The sequence below is a fragment of the Ambystoma mexicanum genome, chromosome 11 (assembly GCF_040938575.1).
Source record: "Ambystoma mexicanum isolate Mex_15411 chromosome 11, UKY_AmexF1_1, whole genome shotgun sequence".
Classification (NCBI taxonomy): Eukaryota; Metazoa; Chordata; class Amphibia; order Caudata; family Ambystomatidae; genus Ambystoma; species Ambystoma mexicanum.
Genome location: NC_090934.1, coordinates 1,177,545,797 through 1,177,571,291, shown reverse-complemented (window position 1 = coordinate 1,177,571,291; position 25,495 = coordinate 1,177,545,797). Strand labels below are relative to the sequence as shown.

Here is a 25,495-nt window from a genome sequence, read left to right as displayed (position 1 = left end):
AACGCGGAAGTCATCCCCTTGGAGCTAGTAATAACACTCCATTACGTGAGACTTGGCAGAAAAAGCTGCTCATAGATCCGGGAAGCTGGAGCCTTTTTAGCCCGCAGAGACATCAATCAGGCTTTAAGGTCACGGAACGGCTGCCAGATCTCACAAGATGGATGACAGCAATTGACTCCAGTAGACTAAATTGTTGGTCCTGAATAACATGACACCAATTATATAAGACAATCCAACTGGTTTGAAACATCTAGCCTTAGAAAATGGAGACCATAACAAAGGATTCCCAGGGATAAAAAAAATTGAACGCACCAATTGAACAAACCCATAAGAACGCACCAAGGCTTATTTTTGCTCTATATTGCTCTGACCATATCACACCTGCTCCAAAGATCCTGCACCTATTTGCTACAATGAGGTCCTAGCTAAATATGTTAATTAGAGTATAAATGACTTTCGGCAAAATGATAACAACTCAGATTCTCAGAAAATAAATGCATTAAAAGAAAAAAGAAGAAACAATAGAGAGGAGGGCAAGGAGAGGCAAGATAGATATAGAGTGACTTATGACACAAAGTAGGTAATGAAGTCATTAAATACTAATTTTTTGCTTGGTGTCGTTCAGCAATGTTCTTTCTCAGGGAAACGGTATTCCTCCCACAGATTCCTCATCTGTGAAATACATTTTCAGATGCAGACCGAGAGGAAACATTTGGCAACAAGCAAAGGGAGTCTCACAACTCCACTTTGACTCCACCCAGCATCTCTGGCACCAATATGCCCCGCAAGTGATACCAGTGGTACATAACTAGAGCCACATGATTCATCTTACCTCAGCTTTAACTTGTTTTACCAGTCACAGATGCAAAGAAATGGTGGATCTACCGATAAGATTAAGGGTAACCTGGTTGAGGGGAAGGCAGGAGGGTTGAAGAGGAATCAGGGGAGGAATACTATGCCCAACAAAAAATTGAAATTACCAAAGGAAGGGCCTTGTTCTTCTTATGAATACCTTCCTCCCACATTTATCTAATTTTTGAAAGACTACCTGAAACGTGCAGAGATGCAAGGAAGCTTTTGAAGGCTGAATTCCTAACTCGTGCAACCTCCCAGCCAAGGAAGTGATATCTTGTGAAGCAATGCCTGTTTTCCCATGTAGAGGCCTTTCCAACAAGGAAGTTCAGAAGATTAGTAAGCCAGCTAGATTTACTAGACTTCTGGCAGTTGACTTACCCAGGGGAGAGGAATTGCACCTTTATCTGGGAAGTTCACTCTAGCTATTCGAGACTAGAATATATTTGGGTATCTTGGAGTTTGCTGACTAAAGAGCAGATATCATAAATATTTGTTTCAGACTACACAAAGGTCTTGAAAGAAGTGTCTCTATATGGGAACGAAAAGCTTCATAGGTGATACTGGTGACGAAGTGAGTCCCTCCTACTAGATAATCATGTGGTTGACTGTTTGACAATATGGCATTAACACCAGATCCGAATGGGCCGAATCGGGGTGGTAATGGCCAGGGGCCCAAGTTATAGGCCTGAGCGCAGCGAGGGACTTAACAATGGGCCCTAGCACCATCACCAGCCGATGTGGCCCACCAAATCAGGTGTTTATTCCATTATTAACCCCGGGTTTCCAAACCAGAAACCCTGGGTTCTGAAATTAATGCATTTTGTACGAATGTATAGGATGCGCTCACGGCTCATTCATAACAAATACTTACCTAAGATGACCGCCGTGGAGCTGGAAGAAGCGGCTCAATGCAGAGCCCCTCTTCCATTTCCATCATGGCCTGGAAGGCTGGAGTAGCGGCAGTGGTTGCACCTCTGCCAAAAGAATAAGGTGAGTGGGGTAGGGGTTGGGGAGGGAAGGAAACAGTGATTGGAGAGGAGGAAAGAGTGAGAGTAAGATGGAGGGGCAAGGAAGCAGCCTTCAGGCTGCTCAGAATGCAGGCTTGGATCATGGTATTCAGCCTGAGATCTGAGCAACCTGATTGGTTGGCTCCCCCACCCAGGTGCTAATTGACAATCAACACTTCTGGAATTACAATACAAGTTCTGAAGCTGCTCATGGACTAGCCTGGAATGCTTTGAAGGCCTTCATGAGAGAGAGGTTGATAAGCATTGGGACACAAGTAGAAAAAATGTCCGTGGAAAGAAGCTGATGCTAGAGAGAGAGCTTTGTGCAAGAGAGAAAAAGTTTAGGAGGATCAGGGATGATGACTATATGCGAGAACTCAGAGATCTACCAGTGCACTGAACAAACCATTTACGAGGCGGGAGGAACACCTAATAGGTCAAACTAAACACCACTTCTGGGAATACGGCAAGAAGGCGAGCAGGATGGCATAAAAGCTCGAAAAGATAGACAAATCATGCCTTGTGATTGCTTAAAATATAACACAGGCAAGGTGCGACTGAGAGACGGACAATTAATTTAGGCAAGAAGGTGGTATAAGAGGAAACTTGGAGGGAATATAATTGGGCAATTTAACAGTACACACACAATGGGAGGTTTAGGCTGTGTTGGAAAGTTTTGTATTCTGTTCAATTTGAATTTCCCCTTTTATTGCCGGTATAAAGCTATTTGTACTGCTCTGAAAATGCAATCAAAACTGTGTTAAATCAAAAGTGAACTGTACTACAATGCACAGTACCTCAAATAGGTCGTAACCTTCAGCTTCACTCCTGACATATGGCCGGATGATGCCATCCTCATGGATAAGGCGTGGGGCTCGAAGTTTAACCACTTCGTCTGTTGATTCTGCCACCCTGTTAAAGAACAAATATGCTTCAATTATGCAGAACATCTGTACACTTAAAATCTTTTGTTGGATATATGTAAGAAAGTTGCTAAAATTCTACAATTTCTTTAACGGAATCTGTTGGCTAACTATGGTATTAAAAACAGAAGAAAAACAATTACAAACATCAATTGTACATTATTTGGCATACACTTGTAATAGTCAAACACATGACTTGTCTTCTCTAATTTTCTTCCTACCCATTGCTTCCTTCACATTACCATAGGCGTAGCCAGGATTGTCTAACAAGTGGGGCCTGAAGCTAAAATAGTTCGGCCCTCCCGAAGGGGAGCACGCAAAGGGAAGGGGTTTGTTTTGCCCACTGATAAATGTGCAGGAGCGACTCAGCATAGCGAGTGAGCCCAAACCAACCAAGAGGGGTTGGGGGAAGAGGGAGGATTATTGCCCCAGCCGCCCGAGAGCATTCTTTCAAAAATGGGTTAAGGTGGGCGTGGCCTGGAGCTCACGCTGGAAGGCTGCACTTGAGCTAAGCTCCGGTACTTATCCAGCGAATGATCCTGAAACACAGCGTTTCTCTGTCTTTTCTTCTCCTTTTCTGAGGCACGTACTTGATAACCTATGCTGGCAGTGATCTGGGTTAAGCTGCAAGCGCCTACTTTTTGTTAGGACACGGCAGAGGCGTAGAGAATGCAAGCCTGCATACCACGCGTCTGACAAAATGGCGGCTGACAAGCGTGGCCTGATCTAAAGGAGCTGATACACAAGTTCGCTGTGCAGGAGAAATATACCACCACCGACTGAGCTGCATACAACTGAGGGGCTGAAAAGTTGCTTTCCCCCGCATACCTCGCGGGTGCTGGAAGTCTGATAAAGTTGGATCCCCTGCAGTGGTGGTGGGCGCCCCCCTCAAGCGGCTCACCTGAGATGGCGTTCGAGACCCAGCTGCCACCAGAGCACTAGAGAGCGAGACAGCACGAACAGCCCTGATGTACGAGCACAGTAGGATAAAGGAAAGCCGATGCAACCTCATCCGGGCGGCGGGGGAGGAGGAGCTCTTTATGTGTATTGCGGCACAGGAGAATCCGTGCAGGCAGACGGAAGACGAGCGCTGCAGATCTAGAGTTTCCGACATAGCAGCTGGGGGGGAGTTGCCCTATGTGAGCAGAGGCTAGAAATAGCCAACATCTTGGAGGCACCCTGCGAGGACTGGTAAGCGGCGCTGCGGGTGGCGAGCACCTGGGAGAGACAGTGATTGGATTACTGCTATCAGCGAGGCAGCAGCAGTCGCACCTTTACCCCTTTGGTGAGAGGAAACATACTTCCGCGACCGGACCCCGGCCCAGTGGTCCACCTGCCCCTCCCATTGTTGGTGGCTGAATTAACCTACATAGCGTGAGCCCGGCGCTGACCCTAGGGGACAGAGGGGAGGGTGTGGGGGGCCTGGCATGGACGCTCTGCAGTGGGCGCTCTGAAAAGTGGACCCGTGGTGGTATTCACAGTAGCAGGACCCCCATACCCACTGCATAGACCCTGCACTACTAATGGTGTGCATAGCCTGGTTATGCCCCCCACTATACACCTAAACTCCTTGTGGTAACTGTAGATTGCCCTGAAATCACAGGGGTGACAAGTATGGACTCAATCCAGTAGGAAACTGGACTAGTCCCCCTGCTGGATCAACATCTGCACACCAGGCACTACCTTCTGGAAGGGGCCCTTGAACACTGACACCTGGTCTTGGTGTGGTGCGTTGGCATGGACTGTGTTTAAGATTCGACTAATTGGCTCAGTAATCCGACGTGGAGTGCCTGCCAGGCCACTCACAGACCTCGGTGACGAGCCCGCTGAAACAACTACGCTGCAGCCCAACGGATACGTGAGATCGAGGAGCCTGTGTCTGCATGTGAAGAGGCAATGGCAGCCAAAACACACACAGCCCACAAGAACATGTGGGCGCTCCGGTGACCTGCCGTAGAGCGCCTGCACATGCATGGCTGCACAATGCAAAAGGTGAGCCCGACTCTGCTACAACCTATCAACATAAGAGGCAACATACCGGGAGCACATAAGGGAACAACGCAGCACAGCCTTCCCACTTTGGAGACCCGCCACATCTGCAATCTATCCCAGCTCCAGCATAAAGAACTGCGCCACACTCACCCAGGGCGCACACGCACATTACGGTCCAACCATTTTTACAGAGACTTTAAGGGCCTCTACGACCAAACGCTGCTGTGCGGCCTGACCATAACATTATGGTCACTTGCACAATCTATAATCCGAGAAGAGCTGGAAAGGCTGACGACACCCTGGGATTCACACAGTCCCTGGAAAAGGATGTGTTGGCCCCATGATCCCTCATAACCTGTCAGCAAGCCTCTAAAACGGGATTCCCCGTTTTGACCGAGAACTCGGCAGTTTCAGAAGTGCCTAACCGCTGCGCCACGGAGGGCGCGAAGCCTGGCGTAGTGTGGCCCGTGCGATAGGCGTTACCCGCGGTGCGCATCTGTGCCCCAAGCTTGTGGTGGTGATCCCTCGCCCGCGTGAGACAGCAAGCCCAAAGACTCCCAAGGATACCGGGCGGCTGCACGGGGTGAGAGACTTTTACGCAAGACTCCGCGGTACCAGAGCTCGCGCCTTGCGGAGCCGCGTAACACGCGTGACCCTCCAACCCTGCCGCTCCCTGCACAACATACTACGCCAGAGGGAGAAGAGTGGTCGGTTGGACTTCCTCCAATTGCACACCCTAGAACCACACATACCCCCCGTTTGGGGCCCGCGTTGCGGACACCCATGACTCCCCCCGGAGCTGTCCCACATCATACGAAGTGCTGGAGACCGGAGACAAATCGGACCCCACAACCCGAGCATCTTCATAGAGGGTAGGGCCCCCTGCCCAGGGGCGTGTGCCTCCTCTAACCAGGATTTTGTCGCATGGACCTACGCCACAAACTGGCCAGATTTGCCTACGAACCGTACGTCTCGCCCTGCGGATCTACAGGGGCAATGACCACGGACCCATCGGAAGCGGGTGCCGCCGCCACCAAAGGAGACATCGCCACACTATTGAACGAAATAAAAAACATGGGAGCCAACCTCGGCGGCAAGATCGACAAAATCACTCAGAGGATGGACAGATTCGAAGAACGATTGGAAAGTGTGGAAAATAACCAGGCCTCGATTGACACCCTTGAAGTTCAGATGGACGTACGGATCCGAAACATCGAAAAAAGAGAAGTCGAGGCTCAAGATGGATGACTTAGAAAACAGAGAAAGGAGAAATAACCTCCGCTTTTTCGGCATTCCGGAACGCAAAGGTGAAACTGAAAAAGATCTCAAAGACACCATCCACGACATCATTAGAATATTGACCGCCGATGAAGACATCGATGAGCCCAAAACCGAACGCATACATAGAGCCGGTGGGCCACCTGGCGGTCCGCGGTCTGTTCTGGCCAGGTTTCATCGATACCAAGACAAAGCTAGAATTCTTGAGAAGGCCAGGACTGGAGGCCCGCTCACAATGGGAGGCGCTCAAATCACCATCTTCCAAGATCTATCCTCGTTAACTTTAGCCCTGAGACGCCTTTGCAGCCCCCTCACGAAATGGCTCAAAGACCAGGGCACAAGGTATAGATGGGGATACCCCTTCTCGCTTACATTTGAGCACGGCAGCAGGAAAATCGTCCTACGCTCTGAAGACGAAATCAAAGACTGCATCGTCGATCTCCTCGGCGCAGACCCGCGGAAGGAAGGAAGGCGACGACGACAGACGACCGGGATCGCAGTGGGAGCTCCAGGGCCCTATGCGCAAGAGGGTAAAGGGATCGAGAAAATTTAGATGCTCCAACAACACCCCCGATCATGATTAACCAAGAGAAGCCGCGATGGAATTGTGCTAGCTACAGTCATATCTAAAACACGTGGCACTGTCTCCCGCGGGGGATGCAACATAGCGGAATCACACGCTGTGGACAGGGCACCCCCCAGGAATGGGAGATGACGTGGACTCCTGCGGAAAGTCCTGAAAGCCACACGTAACGTTGAAACTTTCACATGTTTATTGTTATTACTGTTGAAATTGCATAATGTTTGGGAGAGGGGGGGAAGAGATGGGGGCTCACCCTTAAGTTACGATGGTACATTTGCTCGGGGCCATAGGTCAACGGTCCCTAATGATGGTCCGCCGACGGACTGCATACTCTCACCCAGTCTGTCCCGGACGCCGTCAACAGCTGCCGATGCAGCACCCCCTGTTTGCAAGCTCAAGCGGGCACCACCAATTATGGTGGAATACGGGAAAAGGGGAGAGAGGTAAGGGACATGTACAGATAACAATATGTTTGCTCCGAAATATCACAGCCAAGATGACACAGGGCACCCACTTGCCTTTCTGCTCGCTGATGGTGAGAGATCCTAGTCTCCAAACCGCTGATGGCATCACATGAGAAGTCTAAGGGCAAGGGTCTCCTCAGAATTGGGACTATCAATATGAAGGGACTGAATTCCCCTACTAAGAGATCGCTAGTGCACAGAGAATTCCGAAGATCCGACATTGACATTCTCCTCATACAAGAGACGAAATTTGCCAGAGGAGCGAACGGTCCTGGGGAATCGGGGGGGTTTGGAATTCTGGGGCTCTGGCCCACTCAGGAAAGGAGGGGTTGGGATTCTCATCTGGAAGGGAGTAGGCTTTGACCTAGAGAAGACCTGGTCGGACGTGAGTGGACGAGCCCTCCTGATAGTGGGGAAAATCGCAAGAGTTCAGGTCACGATTGCTACCATATACTCACTTAATAGCGGGCAAGCTGCATTCCTTCGGAGAACGATTCCCAAAATAGTACTAGAGACTGCAGGCCACCTCATTATAGGAGGCGACTTTAATCAGTGGGTGGACCCATCTGTTGACTGGAAGCCAGGCAACCCCGACACGCGGGCCCAGCATAGAGGGGATCGCACTGAATTCGCTGCCATGATGGAACTTTACGATCTACGAGATGTGTGGAGAATACAACATCCTGACGAAGGGGGTTTCACCTTCTACTCGAACCCCCATCGCACATTCTCACGCATAGACTATATATTACTCGCACCTGACCTTGCAAGGTCAACAAGTCACACCAACATTGTCCCGACAACATGGACAGATCATGACATGGTACTAGCAGATGTCGACTGGGCCGACCTGCCTGCCGCTGGGGGATCCTGGCGATGCAACGAGTCCCTCTGGACCGACGCGGCGTTCAGAAATGAAATGGAAACCGAGATCAAAGGATATTTCAAGACAAATGACAACGGGGAGGTCTCCAAACAGGTGATCTGGGAAGCGGGGAAGGCCACGTGGAGAGGTATATTAATACGTGAGGGCTCCTCTAAAAAGAGAGAGCGTAAAATTGTAGAAAACAAACTCCGCAAAGAAATATACCAGCTGGAAGCGGGAATAAGAGACGAAACGACAGTGGACTCCTCCAAACTAGACATGGCCCAACGAAAAAGAGAGGAACTACGGCTGTTAGAACATGGCCAGGTGGTGCGGAAGTTGCAATTCATGAAACAGACATATTATGAGAAGGGGGACAAGGCTGATGCACTCTTAGCCGCCAGGCTCAGGGAAAGGAGGGATGAACGCAAGCTGAAAGAGATAAAAGAGCCCACTAACCTCGCGATGCATCCACCCCACTCGATACCCGAGAGCTTCGCCACTTTTTACGAAAACCTATATACCTCTGAGCTGCTCGCGGCTCACCCTGATATATTCTCTTACCTGTTCCCAATTACTATGCCCACAATATCACACACAGAGTCCGAACTCCTCGATAGCCCAATAACCGAACACGAGACACGAGAGGCGATCAAACGTCTTACACTGGGGAAGTTACCGGGCGAGGATGGTTATACGGCCGGCTTCTATAAGACCTTCGCTGAGCAACTATCACCCTTTCTCACGGAGCTCTTTAATGAGATAATGAATTCTGGGATCGCACCAGATTCCTTTAAGAAAGCCATCATAACTGTCATCCCTAAAGAAGGTAGAGATCCCAAATTATGCGGGTCCTACCGCCGCATTTCCCTCCTCAACCTCGATGCGAAGATTTACGCACGAGTATTGGCAGCCAGACTGGAAACTTTAATGCCCAATCTGGTCCACCCTGACCAGGTGGGATTTATCCTTGGGAGGCAGGGCGCCGACACCATGCGTAAAACTCTACACCTTGTCCATGTGGGGCACAGTATATCAGATGACCCGGCCCTCCTATCGATTGACGCAGAAAAAGCCTTTGATAGGGTGGAATGGGATTTCCTGGGTGCAGTACTCCAGAAAGTAGGGATAGGCTCTAAATTCCGTGAAGGAGTATGAGCAATATACACCTCTCCCAAAGCATCAATATTTGTGAACGGGGAATATTCCAGATGGTTTGAATTGCAACGGGGGACCAGACAAGGATGCCCACTCTCCGCGATCCTGTTTGCACTTTCCCTGGAGCCCTTAGCCAAAAATATAAGGAACGACCCCCAAATAGAGGGAATACGGCTGGGAGGGACGGAATACAAGGCAGGGCTGTACGCTGATGATATCCTTCTACACCTAACTAAACCTATGACCTCCATTCCCCATGCCCTAAATCTAATTGAAGAATATGGCCGGTTCTCAGGGTTTAAAGTAAACATGTCCAAATCCATACTCTTTCCACTCCAGGGTACCCCAGATGATAATGACACCAAGTTCCTCCCCTTAGGGCTCAAGGTAGAACACACGACATTACGATACTTGGGCATACAGATCACCAAAACCCTAGACGACCTCTATGAGGCTAACTTCCCCCCGCTCCTTCAAAGCTTCGAGAGAGACCTTGAGAAATGGAGCAAACTGACAATCTCTTGGCTGGGGCGCATCAATGCCGTCAAGATGGTGTGCCTCCCCCGTTTCCTCTACCCCTTTCAGATGTTACCGATAGAGATACCCCAAAAATTCTTCGTGGAGGCCCGAAAGATTACGCTGCGGTTCCTCTGGCAGGGAAAAAGACTGAGGATCTCTTATGACACACTTATTTTCCCCAAGGATAGGGGTGGTTTAGGTCTTCCCGATCTGAGAGAATACTACAATGCCACTCAGTTGCACGTCTTAATCCCACACTTCAGAGACCACAAACACCTGCAATGGGTCCAGATGGACAACCACTACTTGTCCCCCGCCACAGTGGCAGAGTGGCTGTGGTCACCATACCAACGGGTCCAGAAGAGAATTAAGCACCACCCCATACTATCCACCATATGGACTATATGGCACACTGGGAAAGAGATGCGAGAAGTTACCACCTGGCCATCCCCGCTCAGTCACTTGTGGTCTCCTGGCATAAATGACCAAATCCCGAACCTAGACCGGTTCCAGTCATGGTACGAAGCAGGCCTGGAGAGGGTGGGACACCTCCAGAAAAAAGATGAGTTTATCACACTACCTGACCTGACAACGGCACTGGGTATAGGTACTCTATCGACATTCCACTTCATCCAGCTAAAAGGGTTGTTAACGAGAACCGAATGGAGAGAAAAACTGAACAGAGATCTTACCGCCTTTGAGAAACTCCTAGACTCTAGAACGGAAATGAAAGGCCTTATCTCAATAATGTATCAAACGCTATTGGGTGCAGGCGGCGGGACTACGGAACCCCTTAGAGCCAGTTGGGAAAAAGACCTCGGCGAAGAGATACTTCCCGAACAATGGGACTTAATGTGCAGAGCTGCGCCTAAATCCTCCATATCCAACCAGTATAAACTGCATGCAATAAAACTCCTACACCGATGGCAATACGATCCGCTTCGACTCTCCAAAATGTCCCAGTCCATGAGCCCAAAGTGCTGGAGAAACTGCGGAGAAACTGCCAACTACTGGCACATGTGGTGGAGCTGTCCGCACATCAAAGTGTTTTGGACTGAAGTCCTGGGATGGATCAAAGAAGTGGATGACATCCATAGAGAACTTGACCCACACCTTGTTCTGTTTAGCCTTGAGAGAGTCGAGGAGGATTGGTTTCGGGTCAAAGGCCTGGCTCCCCAGCTATTACTCGCTGCGAGGGCCCTTATAGCGACCAAGTGGAAATCCCCTCAGGTTCCAGGTAAGACCGAGTGGATTAAATTGGCCACGAGCATTTATGTAATGGAAACAATCACTGCCTCCCTGCACAATAAATCGGTGAAATGCGAAACTCTATGGATGGACTTCAAGAATACATATATCACACCTACTTACGACTCCCAACCAGAGGAACCCCCAAAAACCTGACCGAATGATGCTACACCTAGGGAACACTACAAAGGATGAGACTCTTACTTCCAGCGACCATGGTACTACCGGATGTGACACTGTGTCAACCATATGATACTAATACTTTTGTCAAACTATTGTACTCGTGAAATACACCAACCCAAGTGGGGGGGGGTGGGAGTGGGCTTTGGCGAACAGTCAATGAGACATTTCCAGACAATCGGGACTGTCGCACTACCAAGAGATTCTAGTATACTGTTTTACTATGCACTGCTTGTTCGACTTGTACCTCTGGCAGATGTATGATCTTGTTTGAATACTGTTTGCTTCCTTTTGTTTCTCGCAAAACCAATAAAGCTAAATTTAAAGAAATAAAAATAAAACGTGCTTCCCTCTAAATGACAACGCTATATAAAGTGCAGCTGACACTGTCCCCTCCCCCCGATCTTGCGCAACCCCCTCCCAAGGTGCAGGTAGAAGGGGACAGATTGTTTGTGAAACGTGGAGGCTAAACGGAACAACACTGCCCTTACAACCGCACTGATTCGACTCTCCCAAACAGCCACGATCACTGGCCTATATACAGCCGTTTTTGGCCTAGTGTGGCCCCCTGGTATACATCCATACCACACTAATGTAGATCAGCGGCACATCAACTTCAAGAAGAGCTCCGTAAGTACTTTCTGCACACTCCCTATTTGGCAATAAGGCAAACATGGAGCAGGGGACTCGACTACATCCCCATACCTCCATTGTGCCCAACAACTACGCTTGACCCAGCTCCTGGGAGAAACACTTCAACCTACAAATACACAGCAACCACAGCACGGAAGCAAGTCGCAAGCCGAGGACTTCACCATGGAAAGAAGGTAGTAGTTACACTTTTAGGGCAGTTTACGGACACCTAATAAAACAGAGACAATGCGGGGCATATAACAAACTGCGACAGTGCATGATCATACAGCACAGAAACCAGGCTGGCCCCGCGCTCAGTTGTGACATGCTTCCCTACTGAACTACAGTGGAACCAGAGCTACACATTGGCATACAACCCCCGCAACCCTACCGCCCATGCCCCTTCCCCGGTGAGAGTGGAAGAAGGAAACAAAAGCAGTGAAGAAAGCAGAAACACAAAGGAACAAGCCCCCTCTTGCTCTAATGCCCAAGAAGATAGCTCTGCTGTCTCCGAGTGGCACCGACCGCGCCCAACAGAGCAACTCAGATGCCAGGGGCTAGGCTGAGGCCCAGACAGACAAAGATGAAAATACAAGCTAAAACCCAGGTGGGCCAACTCGAAAAGTGCTGGGGTCAGAAACGACGATGGAGAGCGGCTCACCTCCCCCTCCTCTGGAACGACCCAACCACGCAGTGGCATCACCACCAAACACTATGGCGTCAGACAAGGAGGAACTCCTAAATTGTCTGAAGGGGATGGAAGCCAGACTCACGAATACGTTCCATAACCAGATGGAACCGATGAAGGAGGAACTGAAATCTAGCAGAAAAATCTAACCAGAACAGCGTCCTTCTAGAACAGCTAGCTAACGCAACAACCAATTTGGAATTACAGGCAGAGGACCTTGAAAACCGTTCAAGAAGATCTAACATCAGGGTCAAAGGCCTGACGGAAACGATCCTGGATCGGGACCTAAAAGATACTATGCAACAATGTTTGAGTAGCATGCTCCAGGACACGCAATCAGACAAATTGGATTTGATCAGATACACAGAGTTGGGCCAAAATGGAACGACCTGGAGCAAGGCCTAGAGACGTACTAATAGCAGTAACGTCCTACTGCCAGAAAGAAGACATCCTAAGAGCAGCAAGATCCAACAATGATCTCACAATCAATGGCTCTCACATTCAACTATACCAAGACCTAGCGTTGATTACTCTCCGCAAGAGGAGAATGATGCAGCCAATTACAAAAGTACTCCAAGCAAAGCAGATCCGATACAGGTGGACGCATCTATTCAGCCTCTCCTTTACATGGGAGAGCAAGCAGCAGAAAATCACTACCTGCGAGGAGGGCTGTTCAATCCTACAGCTAGAGGAAGACCAGGATCGTCCGAATGACTGACCACGTCCCAATCCACCAGACAGTGCGTGTAAACCGTGGGAATGGTCAATCGAGAAAAAGCGAAAGTCAAAGAAAACAGGGAAATCCAAGGTTCCGCAACAGAGCCAGGAATAACCAGCGATGGAAGAACACAAGGAGAAGCAACTAACAAGAATATGTACAATCTTGGAACAATGGTGGAGGACTACAACACACTGAAACATACAAAACCTGCACGGAGGAAGAACACCACCACATCTGGGAAGTGTGGAGGAAGAGGGAGAGGTAGAGGGTTGATGGAAGAGCAAAGGAACCAAGCGACACATTGACAGAACAAGCTAGAGACCCAGGGAACAGAAAAGGTAAATTTGAGAGTGACTGGAGCGCCTCACTCCCAGCTCGAAACTGCGCAACTTCCCCTACACAAAAATGGCTGAGTTAAAGGTAATGTCTCTGAATGTACAGGGCCTGAACTCGCCAATAAAATGTTGGGTGATACTGGACAGGCTGAAAAAATTGCAGACAGCGATTGGGCTCCTACAGGAGACGCACCTCCTCCCTAAAGACGAGAAGAAAATGGCCATTCGAGCCTTCCCACAACAATTTTTTGCCTCAAGTGGGGAGAAGAAAAGGGGAGTAGCTATACTAATTGGGAGGGCGCTAGACTTAAAAAAACTACTAATCTGTAAAGACAGAGGGCAGGTACTTGGGGCTCAAAGGGTTGATAAAGGGGAAATTGTACACAATCCTATCTATTTACATTCCGAATAGTCACCAAGATGTGTTCATAACGGATCTGCTGGGCAAACTGGGCAGCTGGTGCGAGGGCCAACTGATAATAGGTGGTGATTTCAATTGTGTCATGGACCCAATGCTGGACAATACACTCACCCCCACAACAAATGATCAGAAAAACAGACAAGCCCTGGGTCGCTTCTTCAGAAAATTAGGGGTAATTGAAACTTGCCGATTCTTCCAAGGAGGCAGGAGAGAGTACACCCACTACTCAGCTGTCCACCTTGGATACTCCAGGATTGACATGATCTTAGTATCCATAACATTAGTCCCGCAAATAACGGAAGTAGAAATAGGAGTGGAATATCACTCAGTTCACGCACCAGTGATGGTGGGTATAGATTGGGGGTGGAAAGGAGCAGAGCAAAACCACCCTGGAGGTTAAATGATATCCTCCTAAAGGACATAGTGCTAAGGGCACATATGGGGGCTACCATCAACAACTACTTCAAAGAAAAGGACAATGGGGAAACAGACGGGGGGGGTAATATGGGGATGCTGGAAAGGCAGTGATCAGGGGAGCATTCATGTCAAAGGCAGCGGCATACTACAGAGAAAGAGCATTGGTGACAAACCAACTAGAAAAAGAGGTGAAAGCTGCCAAAACCCAACACAAAGCCCACAGAAATAAGAGTGCTTCAGAAAATCAGAGCTCAACTGGAGAATCATACAGCGGACCGGATCGCCCAGTCACTGCTACAAACAAAACAATCCTATTATATCCATGGGGCCAGGGCGAATCGCTTCCTGGCGCAAAATTGAGAAAGCAAAAAACCCGGAACTATATAGCACAATCAAACGACGTCCATGGAAAACCCCACACGGCAGAGCTCGACAAAAAAGAAATAATGAAGCGATTTCATGAGGAACTCTTAAGTGGCGAGAATCTTGACCCATAACACCAACTTACCTTCATCAACACTCGCCCGCTGCCTAGATTGCTGAACAAGACAGAACTAATCTTGGGAACCCAATTACGGCACAAGAGATCAGCGATGCCATTTCAGCACTACCAGCGAATAAGACTCCAGGTCCAGACGGCCTTGGCAACAGCTATTACAAGACGTTCCACACACAACTGCTCGGCCCGTTGACAAAGCTATATCATATAATCAAAGAAGAGGGGAAGGTCACGCTTGATATGGGGAGATCTATAACTATACTACCCCTGAAGCTGGGTAAATATCCCCACAACTGTGCGAGCCATCGTCCCATAGCATTGCTGAACAGTGACGCAAAAATCTATACGAAAATAGCAACTTGCCTAATGAAAATCCTGCTGAACATAATACACGACCACCAAGCAGGGTTCATCACTGACCGGCACACACAAGATAACGTCAGAAGGGCAGTAGACGTTATCGTTGCGGAGCGACGAACACAACAGACGTATGCAGTGGCAGCTCTGGATGCTACCCCGGCTTTTGACAGCATGGACTGGTGTTATCTGAAACTGATTTTGGAGCGCTTCGGCTGTGGCCCAGAATTCACCAAGATGGTGCTTTCCAATTACCAACACCCATCGACAAGTTTCAGGATCAACGGACAAAGCACGGAGTTCGTAAAGATCAGAAGGGGCACGCGTCAGGGCTGACAGCTCTCCCCTCTGATTTTCACGATGGCGATGGAACTATGCGCAATGCAGTTCTGACAAGATGTTAGCAGAGGAGTGACGATTGGTCAGGAAACCCACAAAATAGCGCTGTACGCGGACGACATTATGATCTTCATGGGAGACCCAGAAAATACGATGCCCAGAGCGATGGACCAACTGGAGGAATTCAGACAGATCTCGGGGTTCTCCATAAACTTCTTCAAATCAAAGGCCATGAACATAACAGCAAGGATAGAAGTGACTGAGACATTGGCGCGGACATTCCCGATGGGCTGGGTGGGGGAAAAACTGGAATACTTAGGGATCCACCTTACTAGAGGACCACACAAACTATATCAGGCAAACATAGTCTTGCTGTGGAAACAGCTACAGGAAGACATGCTCAGATGGGAATCTCAAGAGCTGTCATGGTTTGCCCGCATCACAGCTGTCAAAATGACTATCCTCCCACGTCTCCTTTATGTAATAACTTCACTACCGGCGCCCATACCGCCAACCAAGATCCGAGAGTTGCAAAACACGATATTTAAATTTATATGGCACGGTAAGAAACCCAGGATCCAAAAAACAAATTCTAATGCGCTCCCCGCTCCTGGGCTGCCTGGGAGTTCTGGAAATGGACAGATACATTTTAGCAGCACAACTAGCACCACTGTTGAGGTGGGCAAAACCAGAGAATCATAAGTAGAATCGAACAATCTGCCTCATTAGCCCCCCTAAAAACCCTGTTGAGCCTGAGAAAAGAAAACCGAGAGAGCAGGGGTGTGCTTTTAGAAATGACAAGTCACTGCAAAGCTGGGACAAAGCCCAGAAAAAGAAACGCATCCCGAGCGGAATGGGCCCATATATGCCCCTGATGCACAACCCAGATTTCACACCGGGTCTTCAACAAAAGTATTGGGCGGGATGGTCAGGGGCCCGAGACCATGTACCTGAGAGACATGTACAAAGACGGCTCTCCATTACTCTTCACAGACTGTCAGCAGAAATTCAATATAGGAGAAAATGAGCGCTATAGATATGCACAAATAAGGCACTGGATAACCCACCCAACGGTGAAGAGAGTGGGCACGAGAATGCCATCAGGCCTAGAATTGTGTCTGCAGGAAGGCAACACGGAGAAGGGGGTCACCAGACTCTACAGACTGCTCTCCAACGATCAATCGACCAACAATCTCACATACACAATGAACTGGGAAAAAGACATGCAAGAGCCGCTAACAGAGGAGGAATGGAACCAAAAATGGGCACGTGCACACGGCACCTCCAGATGCACTATGATTAAGGAATCTGCTTACAAACTATGCCTCAGATGGTATATGTCCCCGAACCGCATTCATACAATCACAAAGTCATACTCACCAAACTGCTGGAGGAACTGCGGTGAGAAGGGATACCTATTCCATATGTGGTGGACATGCCCCAAAGCCGTGGCCTATTGGAAGAAAATACTAAGCCACATAAAGGACATTTCTGGGGTTCAACTGCTGAGATCTCCGAAAACAATTCTCCTAGGAGTCCCCATAGAAGGTAAATATGCAATGTCAGGAACGACAGCCATGCTCATTACTCACCCGTTATCAGCAGCAAGAATGACCCTTGCACAAAACTGGAAAAAGAAAGAGGGCCCAACCTCAGCATGGTGGTGGATCAAGGTCTGGGGAGTAATGACTATGGAGAAGATATGTGCTCTCAGTACTGGAAAATATCTAAAATTCTTAACTATCTGGAACCCATTCCATGAACAGGTGCGAGACAGAGAAGCCCAATTCTTCAAACCCCGCCTACTCCGGAACACGCATGCCATCTGAGACCTACCAGACGTAAAGACGCTGGGACTCAAGCGTCAGGAAAAGATCCTAAATCTACTGAACTTTATAGTGTAAAGTAGTGGTTAAAAGTTGTGGGGAGGAGGGGTTGGTAAGGGGAGGGGGGATGGAGGGAAGGGGAGAGCGGGGGGGTATTGAAAACTGAAAATCTTTGAAGGCAAAGCGAACTTCTACGAACTGTAGGGTATGAACACAAGTAAGACACAGAACCTAAATAATAATTGATGGCAAATGTTCTGTTGTATTTACCTGTATGCCTTCGATCCAAAAATAAACTTGGTTTGAAAATATTGTATTTTTTTTCCATTTCTTTATGGTTCGCTTACAAAATGTAGAACCGTTACAAAAATATTACCAACGAACGAACGAACACATATTTACATAACATATCTTCATAGTTTCCTACTGCAATATTTCATCCTAATAACATTAAATCTTTAGACCTTAAAAGAAAAGAGAAAAAGCAGAGAAAAAACAGAAGGTTCAGTTTCTATTATAAGAACACTCCATCTCAACGAGGGTAATGCTCTTAGTGTATATAAACTGATTCAGGTTAAACAATAAGAAATTCAGAGATAAATGGATGAAAGAGATCAAAAAGATCTATTATAAAATCCTTAACGTCTTAAAACATTTTCAAACTTCTTAAAACAAAACGAACAAAAACAGCAAAGAAGGAAAAGCAAATATCGATTGAGCAATTGATATTCATTGATTATCAAAGATTACAAGTTCCTTTTCTGTGTGTTTGCAAAGGCTTACTAGTTCATATATTAATGGTTTGTAAGAGCCTTGCATCATTCTTGCCCATAGAAATTGCAGACTGTCTTCATAATCGATATTTACAAATTTCATTAGTCAATTTGTTCTCATGGGCTTAAAATGGGGGCAATAAAGTATAAGATGTTTCATGGTTTCATAAGGTTCAGTGCATAGAGGAAAGCGACAATTACTTTGATTTATTTTCCCTTTTTCGTTTCAATTCCTAGTCCTTTCCCTAGTGTGGTATAGGTTCAATCTATACCATAAGTATGCTTTTCTGATATGATTACAAGGGAATAACGTAATGTGATCATATCTTGGAGTGCGCTGTTTAACATATGCACCATATTCTTTGTACAGTTTATAGGTTGCTATTCTGTCTATGGTTAAGCACCAATCCCTTTCAAAGAGCTATTTTACAACACACTTTATGTGACAAATTAAGTAAAACATGAAAATCCAGTTGATTCTAAGTCACCAACAATGCACAGGAGCATTTTACAACACATTTTCATGATGCCTTTGCCCGCTATCTGTCAGTATAATTAACATTTTCATGCAGATTGTGCCCATACATGCCCATGCTGATCCACCTATATATGCCAGTATTTCCGCATTAGAACATACTCAGGTTTGCCCATAATACCAGTAATGATACTATAACAAAGCATGGTCATGATGGTTCTGCCAATATCTGCTAGTATCCCCATGTAAGAACATACTCCTAGTGGCTTTGCCTTTACAGCAATGAAAAAGTCAAGCCACAGTAAGAACAAATGTCCTTGCTGGCTACACAAATGCTGTCCATATAAGAACACTCATTATGCTGTATTTGCCCCTTAACGCCAGTAAGAATGTCATGCCACAGTAAGAAAACATTGCATAGTGGGTTGCACAAATGCCCCCCATGACCATAAGAACACTCATTATGTTGCATTTGACCTTGACACCAGTAAATAAATAAATGCCATACCATATCTACAAAAGAATTCCTTGCTGGCTGCACAAATACCCTCCTCTACCCTTAGTAAGAACCCTCATCATGTTGGCTCTGCCTTCAATGAGAGTACAACATTACATGACGTGGTATGATTAGATCCGGACTGCCAGGCTCATTGTAGTAACACCGCAGCCCAACTTGTCCATTGGGTAACTTTCATCAAGTTGGCTTAGCTTTACTCTGAAAATCCAGTAAAACATGCCATTCCCCTGTCAAAAAAAATGTCCAGGCCCAATGCTCACCCTGCGCCCAAGCTTCACTTGGACAAACACACACACACTCACCACATTCACCCACATATCACACATCATACATCTTCTCTGTCATTCACAGGAGCACCCAGAACATTCGCACTGCATTCTCATTCACATGCGCACTCACACCTATGTACACCCATTCACACTACATTCATTCACACAAAAGCATTTACACTGACACCCAATTGACTTCATGCACACATACATACATAAATATATGCATACATACAATCCTTGCAAATGCATACACAGACAAAATTCATGTTATTCTCTTACTTGTTCCATTCCAGACTCAAATGCTGCCTCATCAGCTGTTCTCCAGGCATGCAGCACTCGCGATCCATGCACACAGGGGGCAGGGTGAGCTATTTAGTTCATGACATCTGTGGAGGAGCCTGAGAGTGGCCCCTGCTTCTCAGCTGTGGCAGTAATATCTGCATATGCATACACAGCATTGCTTAGTGGGCATTTACAGCTCCTGGGTGGGCCTTGCCCGCTTTGTTGCACAGACATAGACAGGGTATGCACTGACTCATTTTTAACAAAAATGGGCAGTTCCAGCTGCACCATTGAATCTTTCCTCCATCGGGGCGATGTGCAACACCAGAGTCGAAAGTCCCTGCTACCCGACTCTGGAAATTATGTTGAATACACCATATATACAGGGCACCAGGCCCTACGAATTCAGTTCCTATTGTCTGCTGTCTTAGCATCCTATCTGGAATATTTGTCTCCAATTTGAAAACATTTTCAACATGGCCAATCCTCAAAAGGCTGAGGGATTTAAGTGGTGTGCCGACTGACTCCAATATATTGATTTCAGACCATGACGTTGGAGAGTGTGGCTCATGCCAGACTTTGACCCTGAAGGCATTGATGGAGGGGGTGGCCAAATGCATCCTTGGATGCTACGTCATCCAAGATAGGTCCTAGGAAGGCAGAAGCCCCAAAGCCACTGAACAGATTGCGGATAAGGGGTCCTCCTCCAACAGGAAGTCAAGAAAAAAAATGCTCCCACTCGAAGAGCAAAACTCTTCACCTGAGAGGAAGAAGGTACGATTCCCATCAAAATGTTCTTCGGCCGAGTAGTAGGAGCTCAAAATGTTAGACATCATTACTATGGGCTGTGGTGCCCACGGCTTCAGCACTAACCGCAGAGGTTGGTCCCACAGCGCCTTCAAAGGCAGGCAAGGTTACAATAAAATACAGTAACCATATTCCCCAGAGCTTCGAATGCAGTGGCTCCTGAAGTCCCAACAATGTTATGGCCAGACGTCCTGAATTAAGCTTTTTTCCCAAGGCATCGACTTAGACCTCAGAGCCAACCAAAGATGGGCGTCAATGCATGCGCCAGAATCCAGGCCGCTATATGCATGCCATCTTTTACGACTAAGCAATCCTATCCTCGATGCGAAGGAACCAATTTCGGGGCAACAGGAGGATTTTCTAGAGGAATCTCTCTGTTGATGCCCTGATCACGGATGTGGAGGCAGATGCGACACACCAGCAGGCACGTCACCTCACCAGATATCAATATTATACATGCTGTACCTAATACCTACCCTAATGCCGCTTTTTTGGTGGACAGTGGCAAGAATTGTGGAGTTTCTTGGATGTTGTGCTCTAGTGAGACATATCACCTGTATGACCTTATGGGCCCACTGGATAAAGGTGCCCACAAAGATACATTCTTGCCTTTGAATACAGCCTTGAAGGATGCAATAATGAAACCACAACAGAGACTGTGTTCTACCCTGTACGTTGAGTGAGGCCTTGTGCACAAGTACAGGCTGGCACCATCCGATCTAGAGTTTTTATTCTCGAAATAACCCACACAAGAAAGCTTGGTGATCCAGGTGGTCACGTAATCCATAGTTTTTCCAATAATACCCACTAACAAGGAAATAAACCATGTCAATGCCATGGCTAATAAGGTTTTGGCAAAAGAAAATGTCTAACAATGCACTAAATTTCAATTTTAAAGAAAAGGTTCATAACACAATATAACACATTTGGGTGCAGGGGAGTTATCACAAGCCTGACACAAAGTTGTTAGAAAATATACAACAAAGTGCCCAGTTTATGGACACTCCCGTCCCCTGAACACAGTAAGGATGAATACTCAGCTAACAAATATTCAAACAGTTCCATTCATTTGTATGTTTATATTATTCCTCTGACAACAATACCATTTCCAGAAGATCTATGTACAAAACTTCTTTATTTTTCTGAGATCAACCAGTCGCTCTATGAGTTTCTCGGACCTTTTCCTCTTCTTCAGGCGATTAACTGTGCACATAAACATAAACAAATGGGATATCAAGAATCCCTTCTTACATTAAAAAAGCATTTTATATAATTCATAATGTAGTTAACCACAGTAATCACCCTAACATTAGTTGCAAAATAATTATTCCACTACGTCGTGATCCAAGTCCCCAATTCTGAATACACCCCGGTGTACCAACAAATGACCACCTCAACCTATCCCAGTGAAGTGAGGCTCCATTTAAAACATACAGCCAAAAGGGAAATATAATGAACCCAAGTCCAGCCCAAAACTATATGTCACATACCTGATGTGAGAAACCCGAGGGTATTCTTCCGAGTAGACCTTGAGAATCCCTTATGTAGGTGGCCAGGGAAGGGCTGGTGCTCTCAGATCCCAACCCTGGGGGTGGACAAGCGAGGAAGGATCACCTGGGTAGGGAAGCCCAGGGCTGTGCTCAGGGAAATACCCCAGGTAAGACGTGGTATTATACCGGGGAACAAGGAGAGGACAAAATCCTGAAGACCTTTGTAGGTTGTACCATATCTGTCTCCCTTCCTCCCAATGAAGCTCCCTTACTAGAATCCCATCACCCCTGCACCTCTGAATTTACCAAATCCAACGACCCCTACATATCTGATAGACACCCCAGGAATCCAAACACCTTGCACTCCAAATCCACAACTCCCAGAAACACTGATATCCAGTCTTCTATTCGGATATCCCAAATCCTTCTTCTTCAGGTCCATTTGATAATTCATTCCCTTACACCCTATCTACCTTGAGAAAATACTACCATTCCCACAATCCCCTGTGTTCATTTCACGATCCTGGCTATTCCTGTTTGCTTCACAAACCCTACCAATCCCGTCCCTCCGATTATCATTTTCCGAACTCCCAGTCGAATGTGACAAACAACAGTTCCCACAAACCCTTTTACTCATTCCACAAACCCTACAAAAACCAGCTTTCCGAGATCACCACAAACCCCTCTAGTATGAGGGTTATAATTCCATACAACACCTCTTCCTCTCCAAATCCCGTAGGATACTCTGACACTGTAACCCCCTCCGTTTTCCGACATGGACACTTACGCACACCACAGACAACGGACTAACACCAGAGCTGTTTACTTAACATGTCCCAATGCAAGGGTCAGGAATGGTCAGGCAATTGACCAGAATCACACACACCTGACAGCCTTTTCCTTCCCCACAGCGATAAAAGGTGGAGCACGAAAGCACACAACGAGCAAGGCAGACCGCACAACGAGACAGCAATCTAGGTCCAGCCGTTCAAAAGGAGGAGAAAGACGGTGAATATCGAGAGGCTGACAAGGAGAGACACAACCTTGCCCTTTTCCGACCCAGCCCTGCAAAACCTCTGCAGAACGAATGGGAAGACCGCAGACAATAGCTCAAGTGTGTTGCAGCAGATGTCAATGGTCAACGGTAAACAGAGCGTACCTATGCTGATAAGTAGGACAGAGGGAGGCGCCTCCTACCGGGGTACCGGTCTTGACTCCAGATATGCTGAAAAGCCAAACAGTTCATCACAGCAGAGAATCGAGGGAAGAACTGATAAGAAATCGAACTGTGTTGAACGGAAGCCGAGAGTAGCAACTTAACAGAAGTTCAAAGAACTGTTAGAATAAAGGGAAGACCAGCTGCAGAGGGATCTGGCACCACTTGGGTGCTTACTCGAGAGGCTCTGGTTAATCCTGTGTTTGTTTAAACTGCTAATACCAGAAGGCCTTGGGAAAGCTGCAAAGGAACGGTCAAAGTGGTCATACAGAGGTCTTGCAAAATCCTCCATACAGTCGGAAGTCTGACTGACAGTTGATTGATGGCACGATTGATAAAGTTGGCAAAAGTGAACCCGGCAGAGGGACGCTGACAAAAAGGGACAAAGCCTGAAGTCCCTAGGAACAGTGTGTTGACAGGAGTGAATCCGACCGAGGGATGTCCACGGTGAACTGTTTTGCAAAAGGTGGCCAGAGCGAACCCGGCAGAGGGAGGCCGACAAAAGGGGCGAGCCCTGAGGAATTGTTTGAAAAGACATTAAGATGCGTGAAAGTAAGAAAAGCTATAGTGAACCCGGCAGAGGGAGGCTGACGATCTGAAAGGGGTCCGAACCCAAATGAGGAAGATCCAGGGGGTGACAATTAATCACCCCGAAGCAAATTTTGAGAGCCTGAAGAATTGTTTAAAAGGGGTCCGAGCCTTAATGAGGGAGATCCAGGGGTAGAATGTAATCACCCAGAATCCATGGAGAAAGGAACTGTTTATTTGGTCTGTGAGGGGTCAGCGCCCGGAAGAGGGGGACTCAGGGGTGAAGCCATCACCCAAAGTATAGGTGGAACAGAACTTTGTTAATTTGTTTTGTTGAATTTCAGGCCCTCGAAGGCAAGACCCTTTTGTTAAAAAGAGACTTAACCATCAAACAACTTGATAGGTGATACGGAACTGGCGACTTGTTCTGGGAAAGCTCGAGTGTGTGCTGTGCTCAGGAGATGCACAGTGTCCCGTGCTCTAAATTTCAGGAAGGGAGACCCCGACTATTCCAACCCAACATAATTGTGAACATTTCTTTCTTTCTTATGACTCCTAACCCACACTGTTTTTGTAATTAGCGTAAGGATTGTCAATAGGTTTTTCTTAATATAGGCACTTTGATTTGACACGACAACACTAGGACTGCCTTATTTTCATTTGATGGTCGAAGCTTGCTCCCATCTTAGATTTAGGTTTAGATTAGGCGTTTATATAACCCACTTTTGCAGTTTAATAAACACCCTTTAACTGTGATCACTTGTGTCTGTCTTTACTAATGCAACCATGATTTCCTTACACTGACCCCCTTCTCCTGAGGAACTACCAAGAGTTCTATTTAGCATGCGGTCTGTGTTCGTTTCCCACTCAGCAAAATTCAATCTGTGCTGTTTGAGAGGGTAATGAGAGAGCCAATGATTACAGTGTGTTTCTAAAACTACCATATTCAATACACGTTTGTAACAAATATAACATAAAAGGTCTTAAATATGTCCAGCATCACATACCTTCCCACCGCCGTATACCAATACTTCTCTCTGGCAGGTATGGTGATGGAATCTGTAACAACAGTTATCACCACCATCTTGTATTCAAATGCCAGTTCACATGTGTCAATGGGGTGGGGTAAGGGAATAGGCTGTGGTGGGGGAAGTCAGGGGTGGTCTCCCTCCGCAGTAGGTAAAAAGAAATTAGGTAAATAAAATTAGGTTAAATGGGCAGTAGGTCAAGTTTTTTAGGTCAAACAACCCATATCGTTCTTACACATCTTTATCATCTTAGATACACTTCAATAGCAGTACAGTTGCTTTCAGAGGTGGGAAGAGTGAGACGTTTGAGAAAAAACTACATTGAGACATTTTGGAGGAGCTCCCTGTCGAAATGGGGTTCCTGACTATATTCCATCATCTCGGACTGCCTATCTGCCATCCAGTCCTGTTGCACTTTTGACGATCTGTGCCTCAATGCCAGCAAGACTGAGATTCTTTCTATTGGGACACCTGCTCCCTCTTTCTTCCCCTCACACTGGCCATCCTCTATGGGCTCTCCCCTTTCTCCTTCATCTGAAGCCAGAAACCTTGGAGTCATCTTCGACTCCCCTCTTTCCTTGCTTTCTCACATTCAGGACATTGCCAAGAAGTCCAACTTTCAACTCTTACTTCTCAAAGAAATTCTCCCTTTTCTCACTTTCCCACAGAAGCTCAATGTTACCAGAGCTCTGGTTCTCTCTTAGCTATACTACTGCAACAGCCTTCTCGTGAATCTACCCTCGTCCTCTCTACGACATCTCCAGCTAATCCAGAATAGGACAGCAAGCCTTATCCTTGG

At 47.1% G+C, this 25,495-nt stretch overlaps 1 protein-coding gene across 4 annotated transcripts in view; it reads right to left on the bottom strand.

Annotated features, from left to right (window-relative positions):
* Nucleotides 1-25,495, bottom strand: part of VPS13C (vacuolar protein sorting 13 homolog C) — a 5,236,720-nt gene that overhangs the window by 353,855 nt on the left and 4,857,370 nt on the right. For all 4 annotated transcript variants that reach the window (XM_069624493.1, XM_069624490.1, XM_069624491.1 and 1 more), the window contains one exon: nucleotides 2,660-2,774. In XM_069624493.1, coding sequence (XP_069480594.1) covers nucleotides 2,660-2,774 — 115 coding nt within the window. The remainder of the gene's footprint in view (nucleotides 1-2,659; nucleotides 2,775-25,495) is intronic.